The sequence below is a fragment of the Gymnogyps californianus genome, chromosome 1 (genome assembly GCF_018139145.2).
Source record: "Gymnogyps californianus isolate 813 chromosome 1, ASM1813914v2, whole genome shotgun sequence".
In the NCBI taxonomy this organism is placed as follows: domain Eukaryota; kingdom Metazoa; phylum Chordata; class Aves; order Accipitriformes; family Cathartidae; genus Gymnogyps; species Gymnogyps californianus.
The window spans coordinates 26,326,330-26,340,942 of NC_059471.1; the positions used below are offsets into that span (position 1 = coordinate 26,326,330).

At 40.2% G+C, this 14,613-nt stretch overlaps 1 protein-coding gene across 1 annotated transcript in view; it reads right to left on the reverse strand.

Moving 5' to 3' along the window:
• The window catches only part of DCLK1 (doublecortin like kinase 1), a 251,971-nt gene that overhangs the window by 14,927 nt on the left and 222,431 nt on the right, over positions 1-14,613 (reverse strand). Inside the window, exons 12-16 of the mRNA XM_050905630.1 lie at positions 11,297-11,430; positions 10,525-10,602; positions 9,784-9,880; positions 7,819-7,899; positions 424-537 (exon numbers count right to left, since the gene is read on the reverse strand). Coding sequence (XP_050761587.1) covers positions 424-537; positions 7,819-7,899; positions 9,784-9,880; positions 10,525-10,602; positions 11,297-11,430 — 504 coding nt within the window. The remainder of the gene's footprint in view (positions 1-423; positions 538-7,818; positions 7,900-9,783; positions 9,881-10,524; positions 10,603-11,296; positions 11,431-14,613) is intronic.

The following is a 14,613-nucleotide window of genomic DNA, read 5'->3' on the forward strand; positions in this document are numbered from 1 at the left end:
TTAGGCTGCCATACAGATTTTCTGTTACAATTTTGAAGTAATTTCCATTTTGAAGTGCTGCTGTCTTTCTGCTACAACCTCTGTGTGGCCTCAATCCACGTGATGATTCTGCTGCCAAGTAAAATATCATGATCCCATAGTTCAAACTGTTGAATCTACATTGGAGTTAGGTCCACTGATCTTCTGGTAAAATGTGGAAGTGTGTGTACAGTTGTATCTCCTACGGCTGTTAAATAACAATGTGACTCACAAGGAGAATCAATGGAGAAATTGTGCAGAATACCAGTCTGTTTATATTAATTAAACGCTAGAATTAGCTGAAGATTAACCCTCTCCGGTTTCATTTGGTGGCATGTCCTAAACACACACTGTCTTGTGGGCACATAAATTTAAGTGTTTCGGCTGTGTATTTCAGATGCTTACTGCTATGACAGAAACTCCAGCTGCTGTGCTGTTCGGTTTAGGGCCTGTGTTGAAATGCTTCTTTATCTTCCCAGCTACTGAGAGCTGATGTTCATTCTCTGGAAGGCCATCGTCCTGCAGAGAAATAAAGCAAAATAAAACTTCAGAGAGAAAAGTCGAAATAAAGGAATTGTGAGGTGATTCTGATAACACCTGTCAATATAGAAAAGTTTACAAAAAGTTTGTAATGAAATATGGGTCAATCATTGCCTCCATCAATATATCTAAGGTATTTATAAGAGGAACATCGTATTATGTCATGAACCAGCCTCTCTCTTCTTCTTTACCCAATATCTTTCTCTCAAACTTTACGTAATGTTAATTAATAATAATTGTTAAATATTTTATTATTGTTTCTACCATGTCTTAACTACCACTGCCCAGTTATTTTTAGGTCCATTAATATTTCAAAGCTTGATAAGCTCAGACCTGTTTATGACTCTGTTTAATCATCACATAAATTTGAAGACAATGACCTCAAAAGCACCCAAGAGATTACAGAAACCAGAGCTCCTGTTTTGGTAGGATGCAGGAAAGGATCTCCAAAACCCCTGAGGGACACCAATAAGGTCCTTGTCTCATAGTAAAAGTTACAAACTTGGGGACTATGGGGTTGGGAAAATGTTGCAGCTACGGCTCAGCGAGTCCCACGGCGAGGAAACCCAGGCAAGATGGGAGCTGAGACATGCCCTGGCTGAGACCCTCGGGATGGGTGAGCGCGGGACCTCACCAACGCCAGGATGTATCATTGCATACATCTGCAGGCCAGGTTAGGCACGGGCTCAGGGCTTGCTGTGGCGCTCCCCGCAGACTATGACTGTACCGTACTAAAACCATAGTTAAACAAAGCCACCTCTGCAAATCAGATCTCCAGCTGACTGATAACAAGGGACTGCAATTCCTTCCCCCAGTCCCAAGGCACACAAGCCTGGGATGCTGTGGGGAAAGGACAGACAGAGGTACAGACTGCCTGGGAAAGCAGAGAAGGGCTGGAGCCAGCTCTGGGTGGCCTCTTCTCCCTTGCTAAAAGACACATGTTCTCAACTTGAGCTAACCTGAGATAAAAGTAGGCACACAACTGCATGGCCAAGCAGAGGCAGACACATGTTCTGCTGTTGCGTGCACCACGCGAGCCAGCTGTGCACGAGCTCCAGCCCAGAAGCCATGCAGCTGGGCCGGGAGGTGCCTGCTCCCGGCTGAGACATCCCACTTTGCAGAGCAAACCTGCCTATCTGCACCTAGGCACGCAGGCATCCTTGATGCTGAAGCGAAACCCCAGCAGAAAGAAGGGAGTCTGCAGTTTTGTGCAAGCCAGCAGGTTGAATTCAAGCCCAAGAGAAGAAAGGAGTTTTTTTCAAAATTGCAAATAAGATCCTTATGCCTGAAAAAAGTGCAAAAAGCCACCGCTCGGTGAGACTTCTCCGCTAGCAGAATATGCAGGATTTCAGGCAACGATATGCAGAATAGGCAGAATAGGCAACAAAATGCAGAATAGGCAGAATATGCAGGATATCAGGTCACTGGCCATCTGCAATGGTCATCCCAAGCTGGTACTGCATGGTATGTGTAGCTATCAACAGTTAAAAAGTTCTTAAATTCCACTTAAGTGAAATCCTAGCAGAATACAGGCAAACAAGAGACAAGATCAGAATAAAGAGAGATGACAGACACTTTTTTTTCTGGCCTTGCAGCAATTCTGAGTGCACTTAAAGAGTTACAGAGTTGCTGCAGTAAATCATGAGTTCAGTGAGCATATGGGAATTTTAGGGAGGTTGGTTAGGGTTTGTTATTTATTTAGCTTGGGGAGTTTGTGTTTAGAGATCCCTCACTCACCCCTTAACAAAATGTCTCAGCTGGCAAAATATGGTCAAGTGCACACAGCTGCAAAACACAAAACAAAACAATACAAGCCAGTAGCTGATTATTGTCTAGCACCGGGGAGTCTTGGCTCGGTGGTATATGACCCCTAAAAATAACCTGCTTTCCGCTGACCTTGCCTTTCCCAGAAGAAAGCTAGTCTGTAAAGTGAACTCTTCTTCACTGGGGGCGGGGGGGGGGAAATCATTCTCTTGGCTTTCTTGACATGAAAGCCTGCCAAATGTTCATGTTGTCTTGTCAAAAGACTAAATTACGGAGAAGACAATAGTTACCAAGACTGTGGTAATATTTTATTGGTGAAGCACCGCACCCACAGTTCCAGTGGCAACGTGCCAGAGACACATAGCTTGGGCTCCAGCTTTTAGATGAAATATCTTCCAGCTCAGTTTAAGATGCAGCATAGGGATATATGGGAATCACTCTATCGTTACTAAATTTTCTTACTACTGTTGGTGCTACCTGATGTTTTGCAGTTATCTTTTTTTTAATTCCAATGTGCTTTATAAATAAGCTCATATGTATTAGCTGGCTCCTGGAATCACTTCAGCCAACAATAAAATAGATAGATATTGAGGGTGAGAGATGACAGCTGTTTAACTACGTACACAACCAAGTTGCTCTGCAGTTTAAAAAGGCAAGAAGTGAAAAAAACCCCATCAGATTCACCAGAATCAGCAGGGTAAGTTGTAGAATTGGAGAACAGGCTAAATATTGCTGACAAGAATTTCATCAGGTTGCTGTAATAGGAAGGATGTCAGCCCCCGAAGAGGTTAACTGTTCCCTTCCCCTATTTTAACCTTTTGCGATAGGAACTACTTCTTGCAGCAGGTTAGGATCACAGAATTTCATCTCAGCTTTAGCAGTCAGGACAAGATCTCTTAAAGATGACTAGTGATTTTTGGTGCTCAACTCTGGGAACTTTAAAGGGTCATGAGCTCAGAAAATGTTGACTACTCATGCTCTGAAAGAAGCACTCTCCTGAGCATGTCTCAGAAGTTGAGCAGGCAAAATCCTTTGACATTTTGAAAACTCTGGTCCAGAATTTGAGTTTTCACATGGACAATGTAAATTGCTTGGGATCAGCCTCCACAAAATACCTTTCATGGTCTATTTGCAAGAAATCAAAATAAAATTAAAAAAGAAAGAGGCAGAGGGTCTTGGCATCACTTGAGTAATTAATAAACACTGTTTTCATATTTGCATTGTTCTCTATAGCAGGAGACATTGCCACTCAAAGAAAAAAGAAGTGTTAAAAAGAGGGAACAAAGTTCAGCATTCCCAGACTCCTACTGCCCTGAAGCACTCAGATCCATTTCACAAGCCACTCACAAGAGCTTTACTTTCCAGGTCTAAAAGCATCAGATGAATAGGTCATTATATAAGTAACAGCAGAAAATTAGAGCAAATAGAAGTGCTGGAAAAGCTTTTGGACTCTGTTTCCTTTAAGGATTACAAGGAAATTTGTCTTTGGGCAGTGTCCTAGGGTGTAATCAAAAGTAGTGCAGCTGCCAAATAAGAAATGTCTTTTTAAATTAACTTCCTTACAAATGTTCAGCTTATTACTATTTACTGCTTGGTTACTCATTTCTTTTGCACACAAATTTGCACATGGTTAAGGAAGTATGTAAAAGCTCCAGTTTCCCTAATTCTTTTTAGGCTGGTGTGTGCCATCTTCCTCCTCCAGCAACAACACACCACATTTTATATTGATTATTTTAACAGAGAAGGATTTACAGAATGCAATCCATCCCTTTCAGCATTCACTGCTCAATGCTCTACTAGGAAATATTTACTACTTATAGAACAGAAAGAGAGTAGGTTTGTCCTGTAACTTGTATAGTATAGCTCAAGTTATCTATATCATCAATGCTTAAAATGCCAGACCTCAAGCTTCCAGGCTCTTTTATAATTCTTTGGTTTTGCAAAGAATTTGAGCAGGTAAAGGAAAGAGCTGGGGTCCCTGTAGGGGAAGGATAAACTGATGGATTTGTTTCCAGGTCTAAGTGTACTGCATAGGAGAGACAAATCCAAATAAACTAAATAGAGGGGGCAAGGAACTGCTGCTGAATTGCATTTAGAATTCAAGATCTCCATCTGTGGCAGTGGCACGTAGCCAACATCTTTTCAGGTTTTGTTTTTTTGAATTGAAAACAGCTGGGGTATTATTGACATAGGAACTGCTTTACTGGTCTGACTCTGACCATAACAAGTTTTGCAGTTTCCAAGAGGATTCCAGCTATTTTTATAGCAAAAACTGAAACTGAAATGAGGGTTGGCTCCTACTGAAACTGTCAAAGCACGTTCCAGGAATCTCAGCAATTTACCAAGTAATCACATAGTAAGCAGCTATAAAGTAGAATGGTTATTTACAATCTACAAAATGGTTTTATACAGTGTAAGCAGTTACAACACTTCTATCAAAGGTTTGATCAAAGAGAGAAAATGTTTCTTAAAATTGTTGAAGAAAACACATGCCTGCTTTTCAAGCCAGCTGTCCTACCCAGTACTTTAGCTGCAAGTTTCCCACTCTATGAATAGGTTCAAAACCGAAATAAGAAAAGGGAAAGTGAGGTCCAGAATTTGATGCCATGGAAAAGTATTTAAACAGGTTATCTGGGAAAATGGAGTGTTAGGTAAAAACTCCATGTGCCATTTCTTCTCTGAAAGACAGTATTTTACAAAGTTGCAGAAAATTGCTCAGGTAATTATGACACATGGATCGCAGAGCCTTTTATAAACAGGGATGAGTATATTAATTCCCTGTTCTGAAGCTGGGAAAATGAGGTACAGGGAGGTTGTGTGACAGACTTGCAGCTGGTCAGGCAGGTGATGGTATGGGGATGCGAGGTCGGATCTGACACCAGCGTATCATTCTGCCTCTGTACGCAAGCAGGCTGTCCCTGCTAGGCTATCTGCTGCATACTTCCCAGACCCACTTCAGGGAAGTGTCCTTTTTCATGAAAGCATTTAAGCACCTGTTTCAACTCAGCCATGTTCTTATTTCTCCTGAAGTGAACTAGGATTTTAGTGCCATCTAGTTAATTTTATGCCTAATATTAAGCGCTTCCATGTGTGATGCCTTGAAATAGGAGTAACATTTGGAATGTGCTCAAGCACTTTCCCGAACTGGGCCCAGTGCTGGCCCTTCTCCCTCCAGAAAAAATATCTGGAGGATACATAAGAGAATTCGAAAGAGGTTTTGATCTGCGTTATGAACTATCATTAGCGTATTGCTGAAGACAAAATACTGATTCATTTCAGTTGCTAAAAGCAGCAATTGGACAGAAAAGAAGAAATTACAGAACTGTCATGGAATATTTGTTTCACTTATTTATGGACAGAACCGCTACAGGTTTTGATTGCAAAGAATTACAATCAGCATAAAACTATGAGAAGTGCAGCAGAACTAGACCAAAGGCGAACTGAACGCAGTATCTTGTTTCCAACAGTGCATCATAGTCACTGTTTATGAAATAGCACATTTAACGAAGACAAGTAGATCTTGAACTTTCCCTGGTATATCCTCCAGTTTCTGCCAACCAAGTACTTAAGAACTTTGTGAGCCAAGAGCTGTATCCAGACCACCATATTGAATAGGCACCAATGGGCTCATCCTCCAAAAATCTATCAAAATCCCTTTTGAATCCACTTATACTTGGCCTCTACAGCATCCTCTGGCAAAGGGCTCCACATTTTAACTTATTGCACAGAAACCCAGGAATTTGCCAGGGTGCTTCAGTAACCAGAGCTCAGGTTGGGTTAGTGAAGCTCTAGAGTTTTAAAAGACTTTAGCCCCCGGCCCCTGTCCCCGTCCCTCCCCATCAGCAGGCACTAGTGAGGGCAGGGAGCAGACCCTCATGTCACCTGGCACCATCACCATCATGTTACTGACAAAGAGCTGCACCCCTTCTCCTTAATACATCTCACTAAAATGGCTTCCTAAAATACATTGTGGTGTAACTGAAGCCAAAAGAAGAAAAAAAAAAAGGTGTCCGGGGGGAGCATTAACAGTTCCAATGTATTTTTCCGAAAAAAAGGAAGATTAGTGACCACATCCTTATGTGGTATAAACAAGTGATGTTTCAGTAACCTCAGCAGCGGTGTGCAGACTGACACCGCGTGTGACATCAGCGCCTCTGCGGCTTCTGATCAGTCACTTCCATCTCCTCCTCAGCAGCCTTCCAGAAATCCCCACCCGTCCTCCTCCCATGGAGACAGAGAGACACCTCAATCACCAAAAGTCATTATAAATTGTGACAGAACACTATGTCCAAGGACAGCATCTGGCACCAAGGAAAATTAATATTTCAGCTGCTTGAATGTCATCTTAAAAATGAAAAGATTTTCATCAGACATTGTCCTGGATCCTTGCACTCTTCGTACACTGCAGAAGTGCTCTGCATGATAATAGCATTTACAATTTAAAAAAAAATGGTTTGGGCAATAAGGGAGCCTCCAAGACTAAAGCATATACTTGGTAAACACTTAACTGATCACCACTATTCTGGGCTATATGGAGGACACTTTCATAAAAAAAGATTAACATTTGAGGTTACTGTATATTTGAATTTTTAGAATAGTGTTTTAGTGAGAAAAAGATTTTGATACAGCAGCTGAGGGACCTAATAGTATTCCAGGGAGGACTGCACGCTCAAACTTGCAACAAACAAAATGAAACATTATTTTTTCTTCGTTTAATTTTTTTTCTCTGCTTGTCCCAATTGTATTTCTTTTCTCAATCTTCCCTTCTGAATTTGAATCTGGATTTTCTCCAATTTTTCTTTCTTGTCATCCAAATATTTTAAGACATATTAAATAGTCTGAAATAATTAACAAATATTAAGTAGTGTCCTTGTCTCAACACTAATTAAAGAGAAATCTCTTTATTCTCTGCCAGATTTATCCATATGCCACCTTACTGATTACCACTTTTATGGCAAATGTCCAGTCGCTTAGAGACAAGCCAGGATACATAAATAGCTATTTCATGGTAACTCAGATTAAATGGATATGGCTGCACATAAATATATGTATATTTCAACGTCAGAAGCTAAATATGATTCTAAAGGTTTCCCTGTTTCATGCTGGATCAAGTAGGCTTAACACTATGGACTATATTTCAATAGCTCTTAATCACGACTGTCAGATTTCTGAGTGCATCTGATTTTAGGAGAGCAAAATGTGTCACTGAACCCGCAAGCTGATTGTTAGAGGTATAAATTTGTCAAGTGTGGTTGAGATTTGTTGAAAACCTGGCCCAAAATATTTCAGAGAAAATGTAGCTGAGCATGCATAAAATAGTGAATACTCCAAGGTACACATGATATACTAAACCAGCCTGTAACCCAGCTTATTTCCAGTTAAATCTGTGGCATTTTTAGAATGTGCTGGCTCCAAAAGGGCATAGAAAGGACTTGATAGAGAAGAGCTCAAAGGTGCCAAATTACAAGCAGCATCTACAAGCCTGAAAATACTTACGTTAACCCATGGGTGCTCAAGAACTTGCAAGGCTGAGAATCGCAGATCTACATCTACTTGAAGCATCATTGTGATAAGTTCCTGAGAAATGGAATACTGGGTCAAATTTAAAGAACATTTTTAAAGAACAAATCAACATTTAATTCAAGTGCTCTTCAACTGATTATGTAAGAGTGCTCAAAGGGAGAGTGAACTACCAACTGCAGAAATATATTATTAAAAAAAGGAACAACTATGAACTGCTGAACTTCAAGTTGAACTTTTAAATCAATATCTAACAGTACCTTGAAAAGCTAGAAGACAGTTCTGAGTTACAGTTCTGTAGCCACTGTTTAAGAGAAAAGCACTTAATACGTAATGTACAAAACAGATGGTCGCATGAAATTAGGTTAGCTTCCCATTAAGAAAAAGCCAACTCCTCTGTAGGAAAAAAGCCAGCAAATCTAGAATTTTACTTTAAGCTCTTGTATAAATGACATAGAAGATATTAAAAAAAAACACTTAAAAACATTATTTTTCATCCTCTGATTTCCTCTGCAATTCCCTAGTTTTCAACTCGCATGTAAATAAACATATCTAATTCCACCAGTGAGTGGAGTGCACAGAAAACAGGATGGCAGTATGACAGCAAATAAAGGGCTATCACCAAAGACCAAAGTTAATAATTCTTAGTGACAAGGAGAAGTTAAATGAATAGGCTAATGCTTCAAAACAGAAATTTTAGACTGAACTATTTGGAAGAAAGAGTTTCACAGGAGAACACCATTGGCAAAGGACTTGCAGAGTTCTCATTAATGATGCTATGAAATAAAGCCTGCTACAACACAGTGGTGTGGTTTAGAAGAATTCTTCCAACTCTATGACTGTATCTCATTCGTTAACCTCATTAGTTAACAGGCTAAAACGCTAGTCCTGATCACCCTCCACATATCTGTAAAAGCAGCATGTAACTTTCTGAAGAATGGAGATTCAGAATGTAGAACGCTACTCTCACTACCTGTATTCACCTCCAAATTCCATATTTGTTCTGTGATTAATTAAACACTGTCACACTGAAAGAAACAGGAAGACAGTTTTGCCTGGATTTGCCTTACGGGCTACAGAAGTAAACTGGCAAAAATTAAGCACTTATCTACAGCATGATCATATGAATAGTTTTATGGTTTTGGCTTTTTTGTTTTTTTAACATATACGTAAGTATTATCTCTCTCTCTCTCTATTTATACACATGACTATAGTGAATGCCAGATACCTAGAAAATCTGTGAGTTAAACTGTTGCTCCAGTGCACTAATGAGAGTTAAAAAACTTGATCTGCTCTGCAAATATAATGAACTCTGTCAGGACCGGTATCTGAAAAGGATTGTATCTGCCTTAGCACACCTCAAGCTTTACCTCCTTTGTGTCATGTGCCAAGAGGCTACAGCCCATGAACTGGTGGCCAGAATAAGTCTGTATTTCATACCACACCACACTGACAACAATAAGGAGTTACAGGCAATGCGAGGCCTGGTTCTTTGACAGAAAGAAACAACAGGCATATTGTCTAATGGGATTAATAAGGGGAAAACAGCCTCCCTATGATATTATTATACAATATTCAAAGGCTCGAGGTTGGTACCTGGTCCCCGTCATAAGTACATATAAAGCACAGTCCCAGGGAGCTTTCAAGCTAAGAAGTGTAGGTCAAGCAAAGTTACTTAAAATTTTTCTTGATTAGTAAGGGCTGCTGGTGTCTCTGTTGTGTGAGACATCATATAGAGACAGGGTCCGTTTCAGAACCACCTGGAGTCTAAGACAGACAGTGATGAAACGACAACATACTTGGTGACCCAGAGGAATTTATAGGTGTAGCAGGAGATGTATGAGACATGTCAAATACAGCACTGTGAAAGAACAACATGCATTAGATACTGGCACTGGGAATAATATTGGAGAAGAAAGTATCATCAACTATAAAACCCACCTTTGCAGAGTCAGAAACGTTGTCCCAATATGGAGATGGAAAATCCACCTGTCCCATCAAAATCTGATCAAAAAGCACTTCTTGGTCATCTCCACTTCTGTAAAGTGAAAACCAAACAAAAACAACAACAAAACCCACAAAGAAATTATTTCCAGAGCTGGTTTCAATAGGCTTCTTGAAATTGCTTTTAATTGGCGATCCCTTAGTACGCTTTTGGAAGCTGTTGATTCCCCCCAAGCATGCAACCATGGGTGTGAATGGTGAGATCATAAAACAAAGTGCATTTGGTACATTCTTTCTGAGGTAACCTGCTTGTCTTTAGGATTGTCAACAACTTTGCAATTGCTTTGAGGGGGAGAAAAGATCTCACATGTCCTTATTAAGTGGCTTATATTTAAATTACCTTTTACCGACCACAAAATATGTTGTATTTGGTCCATGAAAGAAGATGCTTATTTCACTGTGTATTTTAAACATCAGGCAAAGGCACCCAGAACCCGTAATGGAGGCTCTTGTTTTGTAATGCAATGAAGTTTAAACTAAAATAAACAAACATGAGACAGAGATTTTACAGTAAAATCACAGACATTTATGGGGTTTGTGTAAATTACTATGCAGAGCACAGGAAAAACAAACCCTACGAGCAGAGAACTTTTTCCAGTGGGAATCTCTGTGCTTAATGCAAAAGCAGCACAGGGACCAATTCACAGAACAAGGATGGTTGAATAGGTCAGTCCATACCCACGGAACGGAGGAAAACCACAGAGCAGGATGTAAGTAATCACACCCGCTGCCCAGATGTCCACCTTCAAGCCATATCTAGAAGTGTGAGAGACATGGTTAGAGACATCCGACTCCTATGAACTACAGTACAAGAACAGAGGAAACATTTTCAGAATTATTAATAATTTCTTATGTATTCTCATCTGAACTTTCTCTGTCCTACCTACCTATCCTAATTCCGCTTTCAAATCTTTTTTACATTTACATCTTAAAACTACATTAGATCGAAATGTAGGAGTGCACAGAAGACGTTGTGCTGTATTCTTGAGTCAGACAGTGATGCCTACCAACATGAAGCCTGCAAAGGTGACACAGGCTGCTCAAGCCAGCAGGCATTTACTCTGTGGAACAAATCAGAAGAAGAGGACAGTGTGTGATAACAAAATAAAATTAAGTGAACGTAGTTAGCAGTCTCTGGGGACAGCTTAAGAATAACTTTTATTGTAGCTGCAAATGGCTAGTTAGTAACTCAGTGTTAAGCTGAGAAGTTTGAGGCCAACAACTGGCAGAGGAACCTGATATAACTCCACAGCTGGCCCTGCTCTGAGCTGGTTTGGACAAGGTAGCCTCCAGAAGTCCCTTCCAACTGAATGGTTCTATGAGCCATGGTTCTGCATCATACTCAAGCAAAGGCAGCATAAAAATTTTAATTGTAAGAACTATCTGGCACACTGGCAAGAACATGCTCCACTGTGTACACATCAATGAATCATCACTAGAAGTGATTTACCCTGTTTCAGCAATGATTTCTGGAGCTACATATGTTGGGGTCCCACAAACAGTATATAGAGGTCCATCCACAATTGTTGCTAGGCCAAAGTCTCCTAGCTTCAGGGACTTGCTTCCATCTTGGTGTTCATAAACCTAAATCAGGAGGAAAATTCAAAGGTTTAACACAATACCATCAAGGTAACTACGACATCTTTTACTATCTGCCTGAAACGTTCCTTCTAATTCATAGTCTTTTTTCTCCTCCTTACCTACAACATACTTCTCTGCATGCTTTGAAAATTCACAGACAATTTGGACAACTTCCCTTGAACGCACTCAGGGTGTTTGGGAAAGACTTACCTTGCTATCTGGCCAACAAGGGACATACTACTTGCCAGAAGCTAAAGCCCAGAAGCAAAGGTCTGACCTTCCAGCAGTGATGTTCCTAGGTTAACTCCCCACTGACAGCCAATTCACAGCATAGGGTTTTTGAGTTTATTCATTTTACTTGCACAGAGCTTAAGGGCTTGCACAGGAATTTCAACTTCTTAGATAATACAACAGTGACTGCACTGATAGCAGCAACAGATTCTTCTCTGTGTCTTGAAGTCACAAGACGCAAACCTGGCTGGACTATTTCACCTAGAAACACTGCCCTCTCCTTGCATGACTGTTAAACACCAATCAGTGTCTTAGTGGTATGTTACCACCATCATCAACGGACATAGGCAGGGCTGTTAATGAGTATACTTGAAAAACCTGTCTTAAAACGTGGTCTTCACAGCAGCAACACGATCTTTCATGGGTTTTTATGGGTGCAAGGGGAGATTAAGATATAGTCACAAGAAAAAAGCCAGAAACATCAGTAAAAAATACACAATTTTAAAACCTGGCTCAACGCAAAAGAACAACCCCAAACCTGCAAACACTGAAAACTTACCAAAAATGTTTAAAACAAAAAAGACTAAAATGTATCTAAATTGAACACTAGACTCTGAGCCTTTCTTTAATCCAGCTGCTGGTTTGGGTTCTTGCTTCCCATTTTGAAATTGTTTATGATGCAATTTTATGCCGTTTAACACAACAGCACCTCAAAAAATGGAAACAGTCTACAGGAGGCCTTCTTAAAAGTATATACGCATCACTTTATTTTGCAACCCAAATCAAAGCTCCATGCAGTCTGGCTCACCAGTAGTGATATCCTGACAACAATTAGCAGTAACACTGGGCAAGAATAGAAAATATGATACTTCACAATCAAAACCAAAATCAACCTTAATACCCATCTTGACCAGCTACTCCTACATTAGAAATCACATTTATCTACAACTGTTTGCAGAGGAAAATCCTAGATTTTTTCTTACAAAAGTACAATAAATTCTACAATGGGCCCTTGAACAGTTCACTTGGTGCAAAAATGAAATCTTGAAGTCCCTTGCCACTGTTTGCTACAGATGTGCTACAGCTCATAATAATTAGTTATATTATACAGCCTCCCCCCAGTTTCTCCTTTGTTAATGTTAGTCACGTCTAGAAAGAAAATCCCTCTCTGTCCTGAATCCCTGCTACCAGGTGATACAGCCACAAGCAGACATTCAGAATACACAAAATTCTTCTCCTTTCCTTATGTTATTTTTAATAATACAACTGGATCTTTAGGAGGACCAGCAATTTGTTATGGATTCACATTTCTCTGCTACTAAGCCAGAAAAAAAGATAGGCTTATAGAAAAGCACTGGAAAAAAAGCAATTATGGTTTTATTAAAAACACAGATTGTTAAATACATCTGGTTCCTGAAACTAAAGAAAGTGCTCTCTGAAATGGCAGTAATAAATCTAATTTCAACAACAGTTTTAATTAAAGGCTAGAGACTAGAGCTTTAAATGTTCACTTGCTGAAAAATGTAAAGTGTGCACTTAGACATCAAGAGCTGAATCCAGCCTAATTAGCATCTCATATTCTATTTCATGCGGTTGTCTTTTACAAAGCCCTCTGAGTTGTGTTAACCTAATGAACATTCATAAGTTCCTTCCTTCAACAGACCGCACCTTGTATGACTCATATATCCCAGAAATGAATTACGGGAGAGGCTTGTTTGGCAATATTTACCAATGCAGAAGGTTTAGTACTGTGCATTTTCTAGTATTTTGCCCCATCTGTTTCCAGGAATTACTTTCCTTGGAAAACTACTTCAGCTGACTTGTAAAACTGAAGAAAGTAACTTTTCCTCACCCTGTTATAACTCCATATAAAAAGGAGCCCAATGTGAAGCTGTGGTATGTTACTTGCCAGTCAAGGAATGTGAAAGATAATTTAACGCTCATGTTATTCAGAACAAACACTATATATGTTCCATTGCATTTAAATACTGAAGGGCAATTAAAGAAATGGGGATTAGTGCAAATTACCCACTATGTAGTGCTTTCACTGTTTTAACTAAGCAATAAAACTGTGTAATTGTACAACACTAATTGAATGCAGCCACACATAATTGTGTGCCACCATATGTATCCTATTACTATAAAGACTGTCAGTATTTTCTAAGCTGCTCTTGTGATCAGTGCAGATGGCAACAGTCAGAGAAGTTGTTCTCTAGGGTTTATTATATGGCTATAAAGACATCCCATGACTTGACAAAATAAACGTGCTAAATAGCAGCAATTATGAAATATGTTCCAATTAAAACATGGAAGACTCTCTAGAGAACAAAAAAAATGCTAGAATATCACAGGTATTCAGCATACCCTAAACTCTTGGACAGTTGACGGTTAGGTAGGCTTTGCATGCCTTGGGAATAATAAGGAATATTTAAGCACTTACAGAAATAACTGGTGTTGCACATAGGACACTGAGACAGGTTCACACACACAAAGATTTATCAGCAGGGTCTATAACTGATGGCACACATCAGCTCTAAGTACGAAAGTTACTTTTGGGGAAAAGGAAAAACCAAAGGAGAGAACGAGGGAGGTGAAAGGGAAAGCTCTCCCAGGAGCCAGGAAGAGATGCAATAAGGCGGCTCCGGATGTGCATCCTCCTCTGGGCGCCCTCTCCAGAGCAGCATGTTCCCCTTCACCCCCCATATTTTTCCTGTAGTAACTCTATAGCTTTTGTCAGGCCTTGCTCATCCCTCCTGTTGTTTTTTCCTGCTAATGAGGCTGTTAGCCTTGGGGCATGTATTGATCGGGGCAGATGCTGCCCCCCCTCCCCAATTAGTTGCTCCGCTTTGGGCAGGCCTGTTATAGGCTTCTCTAAACCTAAAGCTACAACCCATGGGTAGGAGAAGGGTCGGGGGGAAAGGACTGATTCTCACACCAGTGGCCAGGAGAACCTGC